Source organism: Capra hircus, chromosome 9 (genome assembly GCF_001704415.2).
Source record: "Capra hircus breed San Clemente chromosome 9, ASM170441v1, whole genome shotgun sequence".
Classification (NCBI taxonomy): Eukaryota; Metazoa; Chordata; class Mammalia; order Artiodactyla; family Bovidae; genus Capra; species Capra hircus.
This window is the reverse complement of record NC_030816.1, coordinates 19240312-19263658: the sequence shown is the minus strand read 5'-3', so window position 1 is coordinate 19263658 and position 23347 is coordinate 19240312. Positions and strand designations below refer to the sequence as shown.

The 23347-nt window shown below is 39.4% G+C and overlaps 1 protein-coding gene across 8 annotated transcripts in view; it reads right to left on the bottom strand.

The window, feature by feature from the left end:
* FAM184A (family with sequence similarity 184 member A) overlaps window positions 1-23347 on the bottom strand; it is a 161991-nt gene that overhangs the window by 59782 nt on the left and 78862 nt on the right. For all 8 annotated transcript variants that reach the window (XR_001918521.1, XM_018053008.1, XM_018053010.1 and 5 more), the window contains exons 2-6: window positions 17466-18320; window positions 16382-16517; window positions 14629-14810; window positions 10971-11168; window positions 7172-7294 (exon numbers count right to left, since the gene is read on the bottom strand). Coding sequence is in view for 7 of the 8 variants with exons in the window: in XM_018053008.1 (XP_017908497.1) it covers window positions 7172-7294; window positions 10971-11168; window positions 14629-14810; window positions 16382-16517; window positions 17466-18320 (1494 nt within the window). In the remaining variant the exon portion in view is untranslated. The remainder of the gene's footprint in view (window positions 1-7171; window positions 7295-10970; window positions 11169-14628; window positions 14811-16381; window positions 16518-17465; window positions 18321-23347) is intronic.

Genomic DNA, 23347 nt, shown 5'->3' with positions numbered 1-23347 from the left:
AACAGTCTTCTGGTGTTAAAGACTTTTAAATTCTGTTACTCACATGGTTTGCCAATCATTTATTCCACCCTCCCCATTTTTCCTCTCTTAGTTTTGTTGGCGGCTCCACAGTAAAGAATCCCCCTGCAGTGCGGGAGATGGAGGAGACACAAGTTCAGTCCTTGGGTCGGGAAGATCCCCTGGAGAAGGAACCCACTCCAGTATTCCTGCCTGGGAAATCCCATGGATGGAGGAGCCTGGTGGGTCGCAGTCCATAGGGTCGCAAAGAGTAGGACGCGACTGAGCATGCACGCACAATTTGATATACAGAAGTTTTAGTTTTAACTGTACAAATATTTTGTTTTTAATTCATGACACTGCCATGATATTTCAAAAGGCCTTCTCTGTCCTTTTATTTTTGTCCCTGGTATTTTCATATTTTATTTATATTCATGATTTAACATTACATTTCAGTGCTTAGACCATCTGGGATTTTTTTGGTACCAGGTTGAAGAAGGAATCTAACTTTATTTTCCTCTTCTCTTCCGCTGATATGTAGTCTTAAAAAAGTACTGTCATCCACTACGATTCAGATTAAACCTATTAAGTCTAGCTTCTGTCCTACTGTTCTACTGACATGATAGAAAAGTCCTCAGAGCATTCCTGATTGAATGACCTTTCCAGGCCTCACAGTCTGACTCTAATCACTGTGTGACATTGTGAGGCACTTCCAACCCTCTTTAAGTATTTGCTTTCGTGGTTTTCTAATATCTATTCACCCTTATTCTCATGCTTTGATTCCTCCTTTTCAGTTTTGTTCCTTGGCTCCGTTAATTCAGTATTGGTATCCCTCTTGTTACCAGCAATCTTCTCATCAGCTATCCTTGGGTGAACTCTTCTTAAATGGCTTCAAGACCTGCCTGATCTTTAGCTCCAGATCCACACCCTAAACTAAGTTCCAACAGAGAAGTCTTAAAATCACTTCAAAGTCAGTATATCTAAACAACTCAGTGTCTTGCCATTCAATGTGTTTTTTTTCCCCTGTAATTCCTGTCTTGCACTAGTGGCATCATGAGCTGTCCCAAACACCTACGGAGACACCTGGGTCTCTTTCTCTGACTCACCACACCAAACCCCATAAATTTTATTTTAAAGCTTTTAAATTTTTATATTTTATTGACATACAGTGGATTTCCAGTAATATATTAGCTTCAGGTATACAAAATAGTGACTCAACATAGAATTTTAAATAAATTTTAATAAATAAAATTTTAAATAAAATTAAAATTGTATACGTTGTACTCTGTTTTAAAGTTATTACAAAAATAATGGCTATATTTCTACATGCTATACCATATATCCCTGTAGCTTATTTATGTTATACATAGTAGATTATACCTCTTAATCTCATACCCCCATCTTGCCCCTGCCACCCCTCTCCCTACTGGTAACAGCTAGTTTGTTCTCTGTATCTATGAGTCTGTTTCTGTTTTCTTTTATACATTTGTTTGTTTTCTTCTTTTAGATTTCACATGTAAGTGATAACTAAGAATATTTATCTTTTTTCTATCTGATTTATTTCACTAAGCACAATTTTTTGTGTCCATCCACATTGCTGCTAATGATAACATTTCATTCTTTCTTATTGTTAAGTAATAACTGAATTTTATATATACACACACATCTTCTTTACCCATTCATCTGTTGATGGATACTTAGGCTGCTTCCATATGGTGGCTATTATAAATAATGCTGCTATGAGCACTGGAGTGCATGTATCTTTCTGAATTAATGCTTTTTATTTTCTTTGGATATTTACCCAAGAGTGGAATTGCTGAATCATGGTAGTTCTATTTCGGTTTCTTTTTTTTTTTTTTTGGTGTGGTCAACACTTAAAAAAAATTTTTTTTTAATTTTAATTGGAGGCTAATTACTTTACAATATTGTGGTGGTTCTTGCCATACATTGACATGAATCAGCCATGGGTGCACATGCTATTTTTAGTTTTTGATGAATCTCCATAGTATTCTCTACATTGACTGCACCAATTTCCATTTCCACCAACAGTGTACAAGGGTTCCCTTTTCTCTACATCCAGGCCAACATTTGTTATTTACAGACTTTTTGACAGTAACCATTCTGCCAGGTAAGACATGGTATTTCATTGTTTTTGATTAGCATTCTCTAATAATTAGCGACGCTGAGCATCTTTTCATGTGCCTGTTAGACCTTTTTCCAAAGAATACATGTGGATGGCTATCTAGGTCTTCTGCTCATTTTTGATTTACCTATTTACTTAAATTTTTTCTATATATACTCCAGTATATTTCATTGTATGTTGTGTGTGTGTGCTCACTCGGTTCAACTGTGTCTGTGACCCCATGGACTGTAGCTCACCAGTCTCCCCTGTCCATGGAACTCTCCAGGCAAAGATACTGCAGTGGGTTACCATCCCCTCTTCCAGGGTATCTTTCTGACCCAAAGATTGAACCCATGTTTCCTACCATCTCCTGCACTGCAGGTGGTTTCTTTACCACTGAGCAGCCCATTCTGCTCATTTTTTGACTGGGCTGTTTTTCTATATTGAGTTGTAAGAGCTGATTATATATTTTGGATATTAACCCCTTATCTGTCATATCATTTGCAAATATTTTCTCTCAGTAAGTTTTTGTTTTCTTTTTTGTCAATGGTTTTCTTTGCTGTGCAAAAGCTTTTAATTAGGTCCCATTTGTTTATTTTTGCTTTTATTTCTTTTACCTTAGGAGACAGATTCAAAAAACATGGCTGCTAATTACATCAAGCATTTACTGATCTACTACCATTTGTCAGCCAGCATAACGACTGTGATAGACCACTGTACAGCGAACAAATCCAAATCATTTCATGTTAACAAAATATTGAAAATATATGTATATAGACTTCAAAAGTTATTTTCAGAAGAAAATCAAGAGCTTAAGTATTTTTTTAGTGTATTTATTTATTTGCCTGAACCACGTAGTAGTTGTAGCCTGCAGGATCTTTAGTTTAGACAAACAGGATATCTTAGTTGTGGCAATGTGGGATTAAACCCGGGTCCCCTGCATTGGGAGCAAGGAGTCTTAGCCACTGGACTACCAGAAAAGTCCCCAAAATCAACAACTTAAATATTATAAGAACATTTTCAAAGACCATAATGGTCAGACTGATTGATGATTCAACTTACACTTTTGCCTTCGGGGTGATCCCAAAGTACCATTTCATAGGATTAAACGGTTATCTTCCACCTGAGATTTTAAATTCACTAGCTTCCCTTAATATTCTATTATGACTCTGGAATTCATGAATTTATCATCTGAATACATAGTTGAACTATTTATGTTTTTAGGCTATTTCACTTGTAAGGGCATCAAGATCTATCAACTTATGAAAATAGGACATTCTCCAATTTTTTCTAAAACGATCACTTTCAGTCTTTACAAACTTCTTCCTGTCTTTCCATAAATGTTCTTATTTTCCATCCAATAAATATAAGTGGAATAAAATCTTTATCTAAAAGGCAAAATTTTCTGACTTGGTATTTTTTAAAATGCAGCTATATGTGATTGGCAAGAAGCACATGTAAACATTAGGATGCAGAAAAACAGAGTCAGTAGATAAAAAAATATTTATCAGTCAGCTTATACAATATCAAGTAACAAAGACTAACCAAAAAGAATGATTCATTAAGTAGCTAAAGCAATTTTATATTTGTATACATATAACAAAAGCCTCTAAATATACAAAGAAAAAAATGATAGAATGTAAGAAGAAATAAGCAAACCCATCATCACAGTATCAGTTTCTAGAAGCTGATAAATCAAGAAGATAAACCAAAAAGAACACAAAATATTTGAAGAAAACAGCTTAAAATTCTGCTTTAATGAACAGGAATATAGATTACATTGCATTAAACAAGTGGATGCACTCAGAATATTAAACTTCTCTCATATGCGAGGTTAGTATGCTTGCCTTAAAAAGTTTCACAAATTATTTTCATATGAACCACAATGTCATTAAGGTTAAAGGCATTTTGATCTTACACAGCTCTTCCAGAGAACAGAAAGGGCACAAGTCCTACTTCATTTTATAAGGCTAGTATAATGTTGACTCCAAAACCAGAAAAGGATGGTATAAAAAAGGAAAAGCACAAAGCAATCTTATTCAAGCCTAGGCTTAAAAATCTGAGAATATAAAGAAACACTATGTTTAAAAAAAAAGAACAGGAAATTAACATGTAATACAGTTTTATTAACTCAAGTACAGATTTTGTTTAAATGTCACAACAGTTTATGCTAGTGTCCATTATTTTCATACCTTATTTAAGATTTCACATTGTATTTAGCTGCACTGAGCAGCTTCAGCTACATGCAATGAATCCTGATAAATTTTCTTTTCATTTTTATTCTGTTACAAATATTTTCCTTTCTACAACTTCTTAGATATACCATCACTTAAAAGTGGACATTTAATTTCCAAATACATGGGATTTAAAAAATATCTTCAATATTAATTTCTCATTTTGATATTAATTTCTCATGTAAGTGCTTTCTTCTCTGCAATCACTTTCTGTGTTTTTTCAGTCTTTTAACTTTACTGACAGTTTCAATGGCTAAGTCAAAGACCTCTCTTGATAAATGTCACATTGCATTTGCAAATATGTGGGTTATTTTCAGGTATCTTTTGATACTGATTTCTAACCTAAGTCCACAGTGATAAAAGAACACACTATGATTTCATAGACTATGAAATATTTGCACATTGTTTTATGTCCCTGGATATGCTTCAGTGTCTCCTGGTTTATAGTCTATGGGAACTTGAACAGAATTTGTATCCTGCTGTTGTATGAAATTATATAAATCTTAATTATGTTGAATTGTTCCTAGTGCTTTTCAGGTCTACTATATCTTTCTACTTTTCTGTCTATTCCCTGGTGGCTCAGAGGCTAAATCGTCTGCCTCCAATGCAGGAGACCCGGGTTCGATCCCTGGGTTGGGAAGATCCTCTGGAGAAGGAAATGGCAATCCACTCCAGTATTCTTGCCTGGAGAATCCCATGGACGGAGAAGCCTAGTAGGTTACAGTCCACGGGGTCGCAAAGAGTCGGACACGACTGAGCGACTTCACCTTTCACCTTTCTGTCTATTCATTCTATTATTTTTGAGAGTTTGATATTGAAATTCCAACTAAAAATATTAAATTTATCTACTTAAAATTAATTGTAATGTGCAGTGAAGTAGTGAAAGTCACTCAGTTGTGTCCGACTCTTTGCGACCTCATGGACTATACAGTCTATGGAATTCTCCAGGCCAGAATACTGCAGTGGGTAGCCTTTTCCTTCTCCAGGGGATCTTCCCCACCCAGGGATCAAACCCAGGTCTCCTGCATTGCAGGTGGATTCTTTACCAGCTGAGCCACAAGGGAAGCCCAAGAATACTGGGATGGGTAGCCTATCCCTTCTCCAGGGGATCTTTCCAACCCAAGAATCAAACCGGGGTCTCCTGCACTGCAGGCAGATTCTTTACCAAATGAGCTATCAGGGAAGCAAAAATCTTAATTCATCTATTTAAAAATAATTGTATAGTGGAACTATAAAGAAAATAAAAAATTATAATCTAGCATGGAAAACTAGGACTTCTTCTAGAACTTCAAGGTTGATTTAAAATTATAAAATTGGTTAATATAACCAGTCCATTGGGTCACAAAGAGTTGAACACAACTTAGCTACTGAACAACAACAAAGGTACCACATTAAGTTAAACAAAAAGGAGTTAGATCCCAATAGATGCAGGAAAATCAACATCAATTTGTGATTGTTTTTTAAATTAGGAAACTAGAATTACAAGAGAAATTTCTAAACCTGATAAAGAGCATTTACAAAATAAAACTTCAAAGAAGCATCATAATTAACTGTGAAATATTAACACCCTTCATTTTAAGAGCTGGAAATAAAACAAGAATGCTTATTATCTCTGGAGATCTTAGCCAGCAAAGCAAGGCAGGAAAGAAAATGCCCCAGGGTGAAGGGAAGGTAGATGCGTACGGGGGATGAGTCAGGCATATTCTTGGGGAGCCATTCTAAAATGGCACTATAATATTACCAGGGTGCTAAAACATAATTGAGAATGTATCCAGAAGGAAAATCAATTATGCATTTAGCAGAGCTCTTCTCCATGAGGTAACAGTAAGCAGGTCGGAGGAACACTTAAACCACTTGGAAGAAGGAGAACTCCACGGCACTTGCATGAGAAACACAGATGGTCACTAAACCACCTTTTAATGAGAGAAACCACAAGAATCACAGACCCTGAGGGCGGTGTGCAGGGGACATCCTGAACAATCAAGGACAGACTGAGCTAGTATCAGTAACAATCTAATTCCCTACTGTACCCTAAAGCCATGCTTGGGACCTCTCTCTGAATAAATGTTTAAAGATAATTAAATAATACCAATTGCAAATCATTAACCTGCCTGGGGCACTCGTGTTTTGGTGTGGTTTCTGTGAGCAGGAGAGTGATGAGAAAGTAGGGCATAAAGACTGTTTTGGCAAGATGAGGCTAGCGAGGTAGGAAGAGCTGTCAAGATGAGATGCGTCAAGAAAAGAACTTGCTTTAGGAACACCAGTCTAGGAGCCCCATGAAAGATGAGCTGGAACAGAAAGAAAAGAGGACTGTTCCAGCTGGGCTGTTGGGGGACACAGGTGAATGAGGACAAAAGAGAAAAAGTGATGAAACAAACAATATTATAGCCTTTCAACAGTCTTTACATTTATTTTATTCACAACTTCTTTGATTTATAACACTTTATTACAGCCTATTCCTAATCTTTTCTTTCCCAGGCTAAACAATACTATTTTCATATAGAATTTAAAAGTGTAAAGATCTGGCATAGAGAATATGAAGTCAATGTTTTGCAAAAGAGTAAAAAAAAAACCTCTTGTTTTCTTTCTTATAAGGGGATACTGTCTTCTGTTTTGCTTTCCCCCGCAAAAGCACCTTCCTCCAAATTTAGGTGTTTTTTTTGGTTGTTTTTGTAGTAAATTTTTACCTTGTGAGATATAATCAATGTACTATGAAAAATTCAACATCAAAGAAAGTTTTTGATTATTTTTACTCTACATATGTTACCTTCCACACAGGCTCATCTACTTACACGACGTTAGCAAATAAAGTACTTGCCTCTTGATTGGCTGAATCCAGTTTGTCTTCCAATTCTTCCTTCAGGTTTTCTAGCTCCTGTTGAAGCTGATCTTTATCCTTTTCCAGGTTTAGTTTTTCCTTTTTATGTTGTTCCTCCAATTCCTTACAAAAAGAAATTTTAAAAAATTAATAAAACTGCAAATATCGTATACTTCAAAGACTCTAAGAAAAAGATTATTCTGTTTTAAATTGATGCTTTGTTCTTCAAATTAGCATTATACTTAAATATTAATATCAGTTAACAATGAATCTAATTAATCCTAGGGGCTTTGAGTCTATCATTCTAAATCACTTATGATGTAGCAATTAAGTCATTTTTTAAAAATGGTAAAAATATCTGCCTAATCTAGATCAACCTGAAGTCCAAAAAAAGAGAAATGTGTGCTATAAATGATAATCTTGTGAGATGAGAAAAATTCTAACTCTTGAGTTCATAATTCTTTTATACTGACATAAAAATACAAAGACTATTAACACTTCTGGAACTCAGTGCTCTAGCACTGGAATTTAGTCAAGGATTAACAAGTAAAAAATTAAAGTATCTAAAGAGCAATACTACTAACATTGATACTGAAGAAGACCAACTATTTGGCAGGCATGCTGCTCACTACTTGGCATATAAAAGGAGTAAGACATAGTGCCTGCCCTTAATAAGCTCATTAAAGAATATATGATTAAAATGAGTTGTAATGGGGGCTGAATGGGGAACTAATAAGTTGCGGCTTGGTGTGAAACTTCTACGGAGAGTTGCCTGAGCATAGTTTGAAGGAGCGGACCAGTAAGAAAAGGTGGTGAAGAGGGAGATACAACAGTCTAGGCAGAAGGAAATGCACGTGCAACCACCATGGAGGGAACAAACAGCGAGAGCAGGGCATATTGCAAGTACGTCTGCAGTGTAAGGTGAGAAGACTGATAGCAATAAACAGTACTCTGTGCTGGCAGTCCCCAGGACAAACCCCAGGCTGATGATTTAAGGGGATGTCTCTCAGGACTCAGCATGAATCTGTACTCACAGCTATGATGTATTATAGCAAAAGGATACAAGGACAATCAGCAAAGAGAAAAGGTACTGCGGGCAAAGTCTGCAGAAAACCAGACTCAAGCTTCTGAGTCCTCTCACACAGAACTCTCCAGCAAGCTGGGACAATGCATGCGAAATGCTGTCTACTAGGAAAGCTCACGAGGGACCCAGTGCTGGGTTGCTTAGTGGGGGCTGGCCACAGAGGTACCCCCTTGATTAGTATGTTCCACAATTTCAGACTCCAAGAATGAGAGCACGTGTGCAGCATAAACCATATTGTCTAGTTAAACAGTTTAGGCACAGTGAGCCGCTCTCATCAGGAAAATGGTGAGAATTCTCATGAAAATCAACCTCCAGACACCAGGCAACAGCCGATTTTGCACCACATTTTCTAAGAATGGCACTTGCAAGGCTACTGCGTTATCTCTTTTCTGCATGGATTTTCTGTATATTCATACCCTTTCTGGTAACTAAGTCATGAGGGACGGTGAAGTCACTTTCAGCTAAGAGTTCTTTAAAAGATAAAAGGACACTGGAGAAAGATTATTTGGAAGGAGGATTGTTTTAGCTTAGGCTCAGACATAAACTAGCAAGCAAGAACTAGAAAGCTTTTAGGAAACTGTAAAATGCTATTATATAAAACATGTAACAACTATCATTAATACATGCCGACACAAGGTGGTGGCTAAATGCCTTAGGGTTTGATATCCGAGACCGAATTCAGGGCTGACTGACTCATCCTAGCTGCATGTGCTTAAGCAAGTGTTAACCCCTCTGGGTCTCCACCTCTCTTCAGTAAGACAGGTACAGAAATCAAACCAATAGCAGCCCTGCAAGAACTAAATGAAAAAACAAATGTAAAACACCACTGCAGTGTCAGGTAAACATGGTAAGAAATACTTACACTTATTTATCACCGTATGCTCAGATGCGTCTCGGTTCCTAACACTTTATCTCACTTAATCCTCAGGGATATTACAAGATGGATCTTTTTAGGTTGGTACAAAAGTAACTGTGGTTTTGGACCATAAATTTTAAATCATTATAACTAGGCTCAAACCCATCTTTATTAATCAAAATAGAAACTATTACAATCAACACACTTTTATTGTTTCCAGTAAGAAACAATTTTGTTTATTCCTATAACATAAAAATCCGTGCTTCAGAATTCAACGAACTCTTGGAAAGTATCTTCTGCCTCCTGCTGGTTATGGGAGCATTCTCCCTATAAAAAGTTGTTGAGATGCTTGAGGAAGTGGTAGTCAGTTGGTGAGAGGTCAAGGGAATATGGCAGATGAGGCAAAACTTCATAGCCCAATCCATTCAACTTCTGAAGTGTTGGTTGTATGATGTGAGGTTGGGCATTGTTGTGCAGAAGAATTGGGCCCTTTCTGTTGACAATGCCAACTGTAGGCGTTGCAGTTTTTGGGACATCTCATTGATCTGTTGAGCGTACTCCTCAGACGTAAGGGCTTGCCAGGATTCAGAAAGCTATGGTGGGACCGATGGGCAGCAGGCCACCGAACAGTGGCTATGACCTTTTTTGGTGCAGGTTTGGCTTTAGGAAGTGCTTTGGAACTTCTCTGTCCAACCTCTGAGCCGGTCGATGCTGGCTGTCATATAAAATCCACTTTTCATCACACGTCACAATCCAATCAAGAAATGGTTCATTGTTGTTGCATAGAATAAGAGAAAACAACACTTCAAGGCAATGATTTCTTTTGGTTTTTGGTCATCTCATGAGGCACCCACTTATGGAGATTTTTCACCTTTTCAATTTGCTTCAAATGCCAAGTGATCACAGAATGGTCACCTCTGATTTCTTCGGCAACTTCTTACTGTATGAAGATCAGCTTCACTAATCCTCTCAGTCGGTCGTTGTCCACTTCTGATGGCCTGCCACTGCACTCCTCATCTTCAAGGCTCTCATCTTCTTTGCAAAACTTCTCAAACCACCACTGCACTGTACATTCATCAGAAGTTTCTGGGCCAAATGTGTTGCTGATATTGCGAGTTGTCCCCGCTGCTTTATGACCCATTTTGAACTCAAGAAAATCACTTGAATTTGCTGTCTAATATAATTTCTATAGTCTAAAATAAATATAAACAGCAAGTAATAAATCATTAACAAAAAACAAAGCAAGAAATGCGCATTACAATGATGTACAACGTAACCACATTTATTTAAGAATGTGTTCCAATATCAAATAGCAAAGTTCAACAACATAAAACCACCATTACTTCTGCACCAACCTAATAGCTTCATCTTCAAGTGAGCAGCCTCAGGTATAGCCTTTGGGACCCAAGAAAAAGCAGCTAGTAAGCAAAGGACTCGGTGTTAAGGACCCATCTGTCAGGTACCTTGCTTTTTCTACTACATAATTACTGTCTGTCGTGTATTACAATCAGCAAGCTTATTACTTAATTAAGGGCAATAACAAAACAAAAAACAGATCATTTTCCCAGGGAAGGAAACTGTCTCCAGGAGAATAAGCGCTCCAACTAATGAGGCTTCCTGAGGAGAAACCGATGTTGTTGTCTGATGAAGAGACAGCTCAAGATCAAGGGAGTGTTTCCATGATGGCTACACAAAGTAGAAATGCCTCATATCAATTTAATAAACTACAGCCCCTGTAGGAACTTTTATGTATGTTATTCTTTGAACTGAGATTTTCAGAGTGATTAGGAGATAGCAACTAGGTCATTATAGAAAGTCCACCAATTTATAATAAAATGCGAAGCTGAAGTTTTACTCACCAGCTGCAGTTTTTTCTTATCCTTAAGTGCATTGCTGTGGACAGCCTCAATTGCCATGTGGTGCTTCCAAGCTAACTCTTCCAAAGTCTTGGAATGGGCGTCATTCAACTGAGCCATCTCCCCTTCCAGTCTACTTTGCAGATTTTTTAGCTCCATCTCATAATATTCTTGCTGAGTCTTCTTTGCCTCGTTTACTTTCTAAAATTGAACAGAAATAAAAGGTCAATCTGCTTTTTTCATTACTGCTATTAGTATCTTAAATATCCAGTAAGTAGATAAACTTGGATGAACTGAATGCTACAGGATTAGACCATGGTACCTGAGAATACATCATTGGGTATTCTACAAGGTGGCACAGCCAAAATGAGTAATTTTAAAGGCAATGATAAAATACACTATTATTAGGTTAGAATCAAGTGAGTCAGCAGGCTTAAGAGAAAAAAGCTTCCTCCATGTCGAAGTGGTACACAAAATGGCTTACCAATACCCACTCAAATGGTATTAGTTGATACAACTGTATCAACAGCCAAGTAAAGGCCTTTTAAGCATTAACAGTCCAATGATGAAAAAAGCCAAAAGACTGTGGCAATGAAATTTTTTAAGTTCTATGAAAGGAGCATACATCACGTGTTGTGAGAGTATACAGGAAAGGAGCTTAACCTGGATGGGGTGGGAGACGATGTGGGGGGTGTGTGAGAGAGGGAAAGAGGTCAGCAAAGGCATTCCAGAAGGGAACACAGCTGAGCTGATGATGATGACACATTCTCTCATTTAATTCTTACAAGCCCCTCAGGAAGCAAGAGGTGAGAAAATTTCAAATCTAGATCTGATGTCTAAAGCCTGCATTCGTAATCCCGTCCAGCATTCTGAAAGCTGAGAAGCAGCTCACCAGGTGGTGAAGTCGGGGAGCTAGACGGCCATGCAGCTGAGCAGGGTGGCGGAGAACACAGGACTCAAGGCTGGGAGCGGAGAGGGAGGGAGGCTCAGAGGCAGGCAGGGTCAAATGATGACCAGACATCTTTATGCTAAGGACTCTAGAGTCTCTTCTGATGGGAATCAGAAATCACTGTGATTTAAGTGACTGATATTTAAAAAAAGGCTTTTTTAATTTGTATTCATTGATTTTTAATGATTGTTGTTTAAGCCACCCAGGCTATGCCATTTTGTGATAGCAGCCCCAGCAAACTAAGACAACTTGTGAAGGGGAAGGAGCAGAAAGGAAACAAGGACAGGAAGAACTCTGGGGAATACCTGAAATCAGGGAGCAGGAGGAGAACGAGGAGCCAGTGAGGGAGACGTGAGTGGCCGGGGGAGGAGGAGAGCCAGGAGGGGCCAGCATCGCTGAGACAAACGCTGGGCCAAGAGCTGAGAAAATGGGTACAGCTTCTGGGTGTGGTGGTGGTGTTCCCCCTGATGCCTTAGGATCCAGTTCAACAGAGCGGAGGTGGGGTGGGGGGAGCCAGAGAGAAAAGAGGAAATGGAGGTACTGGGTGAAGCCTATTCTTTCAACAAGTTATGGGATGTTATGGAAGAGGAAGGTGAGAAAGTAAAACTTGAAGACAATGAGGTTAAAAGGGGTTTGAATTCTCTCAAGGGGCTGCTGCAGAACCCCTCCTTGCTGCTCTGTAAGACTCTTGGCAGACAGACACACCTCCTCTGACAGACACACCTCCTCTGGGTCACTGATGCCTCCTGGGAGGGCAGAGCCATCCTGCCGTCTGGCCTCTATGGCAGCTGCCATCTACCTGCCTCCTGGCCCAATCTGCAGGTCTCTGGAACTACCCAGGAGGAAATACAAGGTCCTCATGTCACAGAAAGCAACATAACATAGAGGTGGAGACATGGGTTTTGGAGTCTCACAGCCCTGGGTTCAGGTTCCAGCTCTGCCACTTAGACATGTGACCATGGGAACCATGAGTGCATAATGTCTGTAAGCCTTGGTTTTTCCATCTGTGAAATGGGAGTGATAAGGTAGAACCTATATTACAGGGTTGCTAAAGATGAGATAATATGCCCCCAAATATTTAGCAATATTCCCAGCCCACTGTAAATATTTTATAGTTGTTAGCAATTATTTTACAACATAAGAGATTACAATTATTCCCAAGGCCCAATAAAGGGGGAAAGCCCTAGGAAGATTCTTGAATGTAAGGCACTGGACTTTCTTTCCTGTTAAAGCCAGAAGGTATAGATAGAGGAAACAGAAAGTCCCAGCCTCCTCCTTTCCGGCCTGGGCCAGCCTGGGCCTCAGCCTTTCCCTTCCAGCCTCCCCTACAAGGATGGTGGTATGAGGGGCTCAGGGCTCAGGGCAGTATTCTAGGACTGGATCCCAACCCCTCTTCAGCTCTCCCTGACTTGGGGTCCCCAGAAACCAGAGCCCCTACTTGAATACTCGGATGCAACATTTTAAGGGTCTTTTCATTTCACAGCTCAGACATGAAGTGCCCCTCATCAGAGTATATAATAGCGTCTCCCTAGAGCACTGTACCAGTCAGGGCCCAGCCAGAGAAGTGGGGAGGCAGGAAGAAGGGGCAGATCTGGCCTAGATGGACGGTTTGGGGAGCTACCACTAAACGAGTTATTGGAACGGATGAGCTTGTGGAATGAGTTGAGAATGCGAGAGGAACCCCAGGGGAACACAGACGGAGGAGGGAAGCTCCCAGACAAGACTGCAGGGCCAGGGAGACAGGAGGAAAGTGCGAGAGAACCAAAGAGACGCTTGTGAATCAGACACAAGTCAGTGCCACAGGAAGACAAGACCCCCCAAGTCCAGCAACCGGAACGTCACTGGAGGCTGAGGCCGAGTCTGTGGACAGGTAACAAGAGAAGCCAGGCCGGGCCGGGTGTGGAGTGAGCGGGAAGTGAGCAAGGCGAACAGACATTTTTCAGTACGCCTGGTGGTTGAAAGAAGGAGAAAGAGTGTTTCAAGCTCCCACCTGGCATTGCAGATATGTGAAAAGCTGGAACACATATTCAAGCAACTACTCTACATATGACATGTTTTATTGAATTTAGAAATTCAGTATGTTGGTATATGTATTTTCAGGGCATGGTTCTTGCCATCCTTTTCAGTTTTACAGACATTTCCTAGGTGTATACACAACATGTTTCATGAATAGAAAAGTAAGTATGATTAACTGCAATGTGCCTTTCATTTAGGGGCTTCCCAGGTAGTGTGGTGGTAAAAATACCTGCCTGCCAATGCAGGAGACGTAAGAGACATGGGTTTGATCCCTGGGCCGGCAAGATCCCCTGGAGGACGGCAAGGCAGCCCACTCCAGTATTCTTGCCTGGAGAATCCCATGGACAGAGGAGCCTGGTGGGCCACAGTCCACGGGGTAGCAAAGAATCAGACATGACTGAAGCGACTTAGCATGCACCGATTCAGTTTCTAGCCTGAAATATGGTGAAATGTCCTAGGTTTTTACATTACAAATTGTTATCAAAAATATTTTGAACATATACCCAATATGGGATAATCCAGCTTTATACCTTTTCTCAAAATAAAAGTGAAAAATTACTATAGTTAAGAAATAGACGGTTACTATGAAACAGAAGTAAACACTCTAAATCAAATCTGAAAAAGAATAAAACTGGACTTTTCTTCTTTTCCTTTCATGGGTGGTATGAGGGAGAGGGGGTTCCTCCAAGGCTCTACCTTCTCCAGTTCCAAAATCTGCTGCTTCTGCTCTTCATCCAGACTCTGAGTTTTGCTTTGCAGAAAAGCTCTTTCTTCTTCAAGCTGAGATAATCTTTCATTGGCCCTTGATTTTTCTGATTCTAGATCTTTAATTGTAACCTCCTGGGTCATTTGAGTTGCTTGAAGCATTCCAATATGACCTAACACCCCAAAAGAAAGCCCCAAATTCAAATCTGTTACCTTGTGGTATAAAATAGTTTATAGTTAATGACCCAATGTACTTAATACCTAAGTAAAACAAATGGTCTGCATGTACAAATAGTTCTCTGGTTTCAATAGAAATACTGACCTTGGGAATACTTATTATTCAAGTACTTATTACAATACATATTACATCATTGATGTTGCTTCCTGCACCCAGGACCATTCCAATCATTTCTGAAGATTTCAAGCTATTTTAAGTTGAAGTAGAAACAACTCCTCAGGGTACATATAAAAGTCTTGGGAGTAAAACAAAGTAAGAGAAGATGCACTGAGCAGCACTGTGGCACTAAAATGAGGAACTTATTCTTTTCCAATCTTTTTTTTCCAAATTCTAACATAAAAAGGAAGAAATTTGCATGCAGCAAGATGGCAGGCAGCAGTTTGGCTGAAACTAAATTTGTTTTAGATGACAGACCTGATAAAGAACTAAGGCAGAGTAAGAGACAGATAAGAAGAGCAAGGTTATGAAAAACTGAAATAAATGACAACAGCAAAAAAAAAAAGGTGGGGGGGGGGCAGGGGGAGGATATAAGCAGAGCTAGAGCGGTGAAAAGTGAACCCGAGAAAAACTTCTCAAGGCAAGTGTTAGAACAGAGGCTCTCAAAGTGCCCAGGACCAACAACACAGGCAGCGTCTGGGACCACCAGTCAGAAGTGAAGCCCACCCCAGACCTACGCATCAGAAACTCTGGGGTTGGGGCCCAGCACCTGTGGTTGTACGAGCTGTCCAGGTGATTCTCATACACATAAAAGTTCAAAAGTTGCTACTTCAGGGGCAAGGTAATTTGGGATTCACTGATGAGCCAATCGATCAGATGACATCCTCATAAAATTTGTTCAGAGGCCTCCCTGGGCTCACCAAAATGTCACTTCAGACTGAGATGGGTCACCCTCCTCCTCTGGGCACGTGAGTCGCAGCAGGTGGGGCAGCCCAGCTTCAGTGTATGCAATGAGCCTTATTAATAAACCAAATGAAATGAGGCTGCTATAACTGAAATACAGTTCTACTAATTTAAGCACTTTAAAATATTTATGTTTTTAAAGGACAAAGCAGCCTCTTAGAGTGTTTTTCTTTTAGTGACTGCCTTATTGGCGCTAAAACCTATAACTCTTGGGACTTCTCTAACAGTCCAGTGGTTAAGACTTTGTCTTCCAGTTCAGGGGGTACAGGTTCAATCCCTGGTCAGGGAACTATGATCCCACATGCCTCATGGCCAAAAAACCAAAACATACAATATAAATTATACTATAAATTCAATAAATTCAAAAATTCAATAAAGACTTAAAAAATAATAAAAACCTATAAATCTTAACTTTTTATAGAAATACATTTCTAAAAGTTATCATTTGCTTCTCTTATGATTAATCAATAACAGAACTCTTTCACATATTTAGAACCTAAAGAATTTTAAAATATGAGAAAATAAAAAAGGCTAGTTTTGTCTTGAGTTAACATTTAAGTGTTGGTTTTAGCTGAGGAATACACTAAGAACTGTGGCCGGACATACTAGCTTTGAGGACAAGATCTGAGGCTTGCTGTTGTAAACGTTCTCTGGCTGCTGCCAGCTCACTTTCCAGCTCCTTGTGCCTGCTTAAGAAGGCCATTTCTCCGTCCTTGGCATCATCAAGCTGTTTTTGAAGACCCTAAGAAAGATCAAATAGCCATTATCAATATGAAAGAATGATACTAAGCTAAATAATTCATGTACATTTCCAGCAGCAACTATATCCTATTCAAAAGTCAAACTTAACAATACCTAGAGTTTTCTATCCGTATTAGTGACACATATCTTATGATCTTCATGTTGGCTTTGTAACCCTTTCCAATATATTTAAACGCTCCACAGATATTAAAAACACACCTATGAAATTTTCTATGCCAATAAAACTAAGAGACTTTCCATAGAGACTCTTTGGCTTTTTTTTTTTTCTTTCAGAAATTGTTCCATACCCCTATTTAATTCAGGTTTATAAAGCAATGTTAATTTTTTGTTCAGTGTCTGGATATCAAAGAATGTACAGACCATCGTTAGTGAAGGGAAAGGAAAAACACAACAAAAGACCAATATTTTAAACTTCCCAAATCACTGGAAAAATATTAATATATTATTTAAATAAAATCCTCCTGTAAACAATCAACAAGGTTTTAAGCTTGTCTTTTGGGGCCTTTAATATCTGAAACCATTATACGAAATAACAGCTACAGGGTAATAAAGACTGTGTGTGTGTTAGTCGCGTCTGACTCTTTGTAACCTCATGGACTGCAGCCCGCCAGGCTTCACTGTCCATGGAATTCTCTGGGCAAGAACACTGGAGCGGATTGACACTCCCTTCTCCAGGGGAACTTCCCAACCCAGGGATCGAACCCTGGTCTCATCTCCTGCATCGCAGGCAGATTCTTAACCGTTTGAGCTTCAGAGAGGTCATAGTAAAAATAAATAAAGTCCTAATAAAGATTACCCTTCCACTGATTTTCTCACAAAAGTACAAAAAATTTCAAATGGAAAAAAAAAAAAAGTGGTCCAATGAAAAAGAAAAAGACAAAACTGGGGGGAAAAAAACCACGTGTTGAATGTACTATTCTTTACTCACCTGAACATTGTTCTCCGCTGTGACCAGTGCTATTTGAAGCTTTTGACATTTGTCACGGAGACTTCCGGCTTCATCCTGTACCATCTGTAACTCTGTCTTTAATTTTCCTATGGTTTTTCGCAAAACTGCTTCTTGTCCCTGAAATTCTTTTCTAAGATCTGCTTCCTTTTCTTTGCTAGCCTGGAGGCTTTCTGCTGTAAAAAGCTGTGACCTTTTCAAAGTATCCAGCTCATGTTCATAAAAGGACTGAGCTTTATGCAACTTGCTTTCATAATCCTCAATGAGCTTCTTCCGCTCGAGCCTGAGCTCCTCCAGGGTCTTATTTAAGGCCTCCACCTCCATCCTGTGCAGCTCCTCCGCTTTCTCCTGCCCCTTGTTGATTGAGGCACTGTGATCCTGCTGGCACTTCAGCAGCTCTTGGATCTCCCGTCTGTGAGCGGTTCTCAAATCTTCCAATGCCAACCGTTTGTCTTTTTCAAACTGTACCTGGAGTTGTCCAAAACTCCGTAGCCTTTCCTCAAATTTCCTTCTGATCTCCTCAACCTCTCTAGACATGGTAACTATGCGCTGGACGTGCTGGGCTTCTGCGCAAAGCTGCATGTCCTCCACTCTGTGCTTGTAAGCCTCAAATTCTGTCAAAGCCTGCTGCTTCGTTTTAATGTGATCTTCTAAGGACGCTTCTAAAACTTGAATCTTTCTCCTGAGGTCTAACTCCTCGGTGACTCTGCTTTTATACTGCAATATTTTCTCTCTTGTTTCTGCAAGAATTTGCTGGATTTCTTCTTCATGAGCATCCTTGAGGGCTTGAATTGCAGACTCGTGCTCATCATTTTTAGTGTTCAAAGCATATATTACCTGCATGGTTTTAAAGAAAAAGGAAGAAGAATCCAGTAAACCATATTATTCTCTAACTGTTCATTCATTCATTTGGGTCGATATTTTTTTCTGTGTACATAATATTAGCTATGATAAATATTAAATACTAAAACTTCATGTATTGTTTTTGTACTCACAGATTTACTTGGCAAATTTACTTAGCCCAATCTTAAACTCTGTATTTGAAGACTTTTTAATCAGAATTTTAAAGCATTCAAAATTAAGGATTTATTTTTTCCTAGAAATGATCAGTGAGGATGAAAGTGACAAAGAAGGCTACCTGGTCTATGAGACTGGAGTTTTCCTATGGCCCCATCCATCTTGGGTAACCCCACACGGCATGGCTCATAGTTTCATTTAGTTACACAAAGCTGTGATCCACCTGATCATTTTGGTTAGTTTTCTGTGACTGTGGTTTTCATTCTGTCTGCACTCTGATGGATAAGGATAAGGGGCTTGCGCAAGCTTCCTGATGGGAGGGGCTGGCTCTGGGGAAAATTGGGTCTTGCTCTGGTGGGCAAGGCCATACTCAGTAAATCTTTAACCCAGTTTTCTGCTGATGGGTGGGGCTTTGTTCCCTCCCAGTAGTTTGACCTGAGGCCAAACTATGGTAGGGGTAATGGCCTCTACCACTATAACCTCTTCCAAAAGGATTTAAACCAGAACACCGAGCCTCCCAGGATTGCTGCTGTCAGTGTCAAGCCTGGCGGGCTGCAATCCATGGGGTCACAAAGAGTCGGACACGACTGAGTGACTAAGTACAGTGCATGAGGGGAAGCTTTAGGTCTTCCCAAAGGTCTCTTTCAACTGCTTAAAGTCTGGTATATTTTAAATGTAGAAATTTCCTTTTCTAATTCCCTTATGCTCTGTTTTTAAATCTGATCCTTTTCACTTCTAAGTGATCTCACAAAATTCAGTTAGGACTTTTGTGTTCACCTATCAATGCTGTGGTTTTATTCACTGCCTAATTTTCCTTCTGCTTCCAAGCAAGCCAAATTCCTAGAGCCAGAGTGTTCTGAGTACAGGTCTTTCTTTACATTTTCATCCTTGGGCTTTAATGATTCCACTGAGATTTCCTCACCTAATTCCAATGACAACATGTTCCCTTTATAGTAACACTCCCACTCTTTATGTTCCTTGATGTCTTTCATTACAGCACTGTGGTCCAACAGATACATCCACAGCTGTTACTTAAGACTTATTAGAAATGTGCCTACTTTTTTATGAAGTAAAAAGACATAAACATAAAAACTACACACTCCAACGATCCAGAAGCTAAATATCAGTGTCCCAAAACTTTGTTCATTTTAATGTGATCTTACTCTGGATTTAGAAATGAAACCCAGCACCAAATACATTCGCAATTATGCAGGGGCTTCCCTGGTGGCTCAGATGGTAAAGAATATGCCTGCAATGCAGGAGACCCAGGTTCAGTCCCTGGGTCGGGAAGATCCTCTGGAGAAGGGAATGGCAACCCACTCCAGTATTCTTGCCTGGAGAATTCCACGCACAGAGGAGCCTGGCGGACCACAGTCCATGGGGTCGCAAAGAGTTAGACACGACTGAGAGACTAACATACACAAGGATAAAATACATACCAACTTTCAAAGCTTAATACAAAATAAGAATGTAAAATTATGGTACAGAAGTGGCCCTTTTTGTAGAGAACTTGTTTATGCAGCCCGAGGCAACTGAGAGCACCTGGCTCTCCACAGGTCCTGGGAATTTCAGATCCTGCTGCTAAATCTAGGCTGGCACCTGCCAAGCCTGCAGCCACACTGGCAGAAGGAACAATTCACCCTGGAGTTCCCCACTGCAAGGACTTCACTGTCTCTGTACAGGGCTCTGTCTTGGACACTCAGTCCCCTGACCATACTTCACTAGGTCTGCTGTATCTATTTTCTTACAGCATGAATGACATGCAATTATACCAAAGGAAAGCAGATTGAGAGATGGCCAGACACCTTCTGTCTGGCCACAGCTACCCTTTGTCCTACAAGGACCACAGGAAGCTATGTGCACAGAAGGGAAATAAAAGCTTATTCACAGTGTCTCTTTTTTTTGAATAAGCCTAATTCCAAATTCCAAGTTATGTTCCTGATGAGCTAACACAGATCCCCATGGAAAACTCCTTTCATTTACACATTTACTCGTAAAGGTAGCCTACAACCAAGAGAGCTGGGTGGTTTCCTATTCCCTTCCCTCAAGGTGATACCTGTCTACCACACAGATGCAAAAAAGACTGGAGGGGGCACTATGGAAAAAGACACCGACTGGCCAGAGAGAAGTCCATCTGCCAGAGGGCCTAAATCAGAGCTGGTCTAGGTCACAGGCTGCAGACCGTCCCAGGGCATGTCTGCATGCATTCCCTCTTCATCTTACTAAGCAAGTGGAAGAAAAGAGATCACCCAAAGAGGTGCCACTCCCCAAGAAGACAAGTCACACTGTCTTCACTACGCTCCAGGAAACGATCTTGAAAAGGACCAGACTGAGGAATATAAGGAATATATAAGGAATCCGATATAACTGGGGATTAAAAGGGAGAGGGCAGCAATATGTGAGCTTCCCCTTGTCAACTATTTATTGGAATACCCTTCTCTTTTTTTTCTAATTTAATTTCCCTCTGGTCTTTGAGAGTCAGCTCAAGTTCTAACCTCTTTTAATAAGTCTTCCAAGACCACGCACATCCATGGGACTCACTTTTTTTCTTTATACCCAGTGTCACCATTTCCTTACCCCCACTCGTTCCTGACACTTGGTAAATGTTAGACGGGTTAGACTTGGGGGTCCCTGACCACAAGGCTGGACAGCTGGGTACCAATGTTAGAGAGCCCAGAAAAGTAGCTGAAAATTACAAAAGCTCAGGAGCACATAAAAATGTGAAAAAAAAGGTGAAATTAAAGAGGATAGAGGTTACGAATTAAAGCATTAAATTAAAACAATTTAAGAAAAGTAAACAAAACATCTGATAAGTAATAGGGAAATATTATGGTGAGGCTTTCTACGTCATTTTATATCCTAACCCAGGGATCAGCAAACTAGAGCCTGCAATCCAGGTATGGCTGCTGCTTGTCTTTTGTAAACAAAGTTTTATTGGAGCAAAGCTATGCCCATTCTGTCATGCATACCCACAGCTGCTTTCCCGCTGTAACAGTAGAGGTGAGCAGATGTGGAAAAGACCTTATTACCAACTCTTCTTCTAAACTATACATAGCTACCTTACCAGTCAAAACGGGCAGCCAAACAAAAATTTTTTTTAATGATTTTGCACTAGCTTTGTTTACTCTCCACTAAACAGTCCAGGCTTTGTACCATACATAGAGAATACCAATTATGTGCTTCTGAAAATATATTACACAGAATAAATATAGTATCATACTGAAGATACAAGATATATTTGTATCTTCCAGGAAAAGCAATGTTAAAATAAATTTCTAAAAATTTAAAAATGAACAATAAAAAGATGCCAAGTACAATAACAATTAACAGTGTCAACAATAACAGTTGTACGTATGCCAAGTACTTAGCAATGCTCTCATAAATAATTTAAAATATACTACTATTTAATTATATTATTTTTAAATGAGTTAAGTACCTTAACTATACAGAGTGTTTCCCAACTGCTCACTTCTCTACACAATTACATTTACTAGGTAACTATTTATTAGTATGTTTCTCTGACTAAATACTATTTCTCAGATAAAGGTAATATAGATGGTTCCATGTTCTTTGAACACATAGAAGATATATGACTTAAAAGTAACAGAATGGACTCAAATTGAAATTTTGACCCTAGGTAAAATAATTTCTCCAAGCTTCAAGTTTCTCAGTTAAATGCGGATCATACTTATTCTACCAGTGACATTATAAGGCCAACTTATCACTGACATTTTAAAATGATGAAATATAAAGCTGTTTTTAAAAAATATAAAGCACTATATGATATAGAGGCTTCCTTATTAGTTATATCATTTATTTTTCGGAGAGAACGAGACCAATTTTAAAGAAACTATAGTAAGTGATCATAGTCATCCATAAAATTGGCTATCGTTTTCTGCATAGGAAAAGGAAATTCTCTAACGTCTCTTTTCATAAACTATTTTAAAAGACATTAAGAGCCATTTGCAATTTTTCTGGAACTATGAACATTCATGGAATGGGACAGTACAATCATTTCCGCAATTTCATGCAATTTCACAGTTCCATTTTATGGCAATAATGCATAATTTAACCATACATCACATGATGAATAAGCAATTTTGAGTAATTTTATTTTTTTCTACGAAGATTTTCAGATAATCTTGCCTGCAGATAAAATGAGAACAATTCTACATCCTAGTTTTTTAAATGCTACGCCAGCTCAGTAGCTCACTCACGTCCGACTCTTTGTCACCCCATGGACTGCAGCACGCCAGGCTTCCCTGTCTATCACCAACTCCTGAAGCTTACTCAAACTCTCTCCCACTGAGTCGGTGACGCCATCCAACCATGTCATCGTCTTCCTCGTACCCTTCTCCTCCTGCCTTCAATTTTTCCCAGCATCAGGGTCTTTTCAAATGAGTCAGTTCTTTGCATCAGGTGGCCAGAGTATTGGAGTTTCAGCTTCAGCATCAGTCGTTCCAATGAATATTTAGGACTGATTTTCTTTAGGATTGACTGGTTGGATCTCCATGCAGTCCAAGGGACTCTCCAGAGCCTTCTCCAGCAACCACAGTTCAAAAGCATCAATTCTTCAGGCTCAGCTTTCTTTATGGTCCAACTCTCATATCACTACATGACTACTGGAAAAACCATAGCTTTGACGAGATGGACCTTTGTTGGCAAAGTCATGTCTCTGCTTTTTAATATGCTTTCTAGGTTGGTCATAATTTTTCTTCCAAGGAGTAAGCATCTTTTAATTTCATGGCGGCAATCACCATCTGCAGTGATTTTGGAGCCCAAAAGAATAAAATCTGACTCTGTTTCCACTGTTTCCCCATCTATTTCCCATGAAGTGACGGGACCAG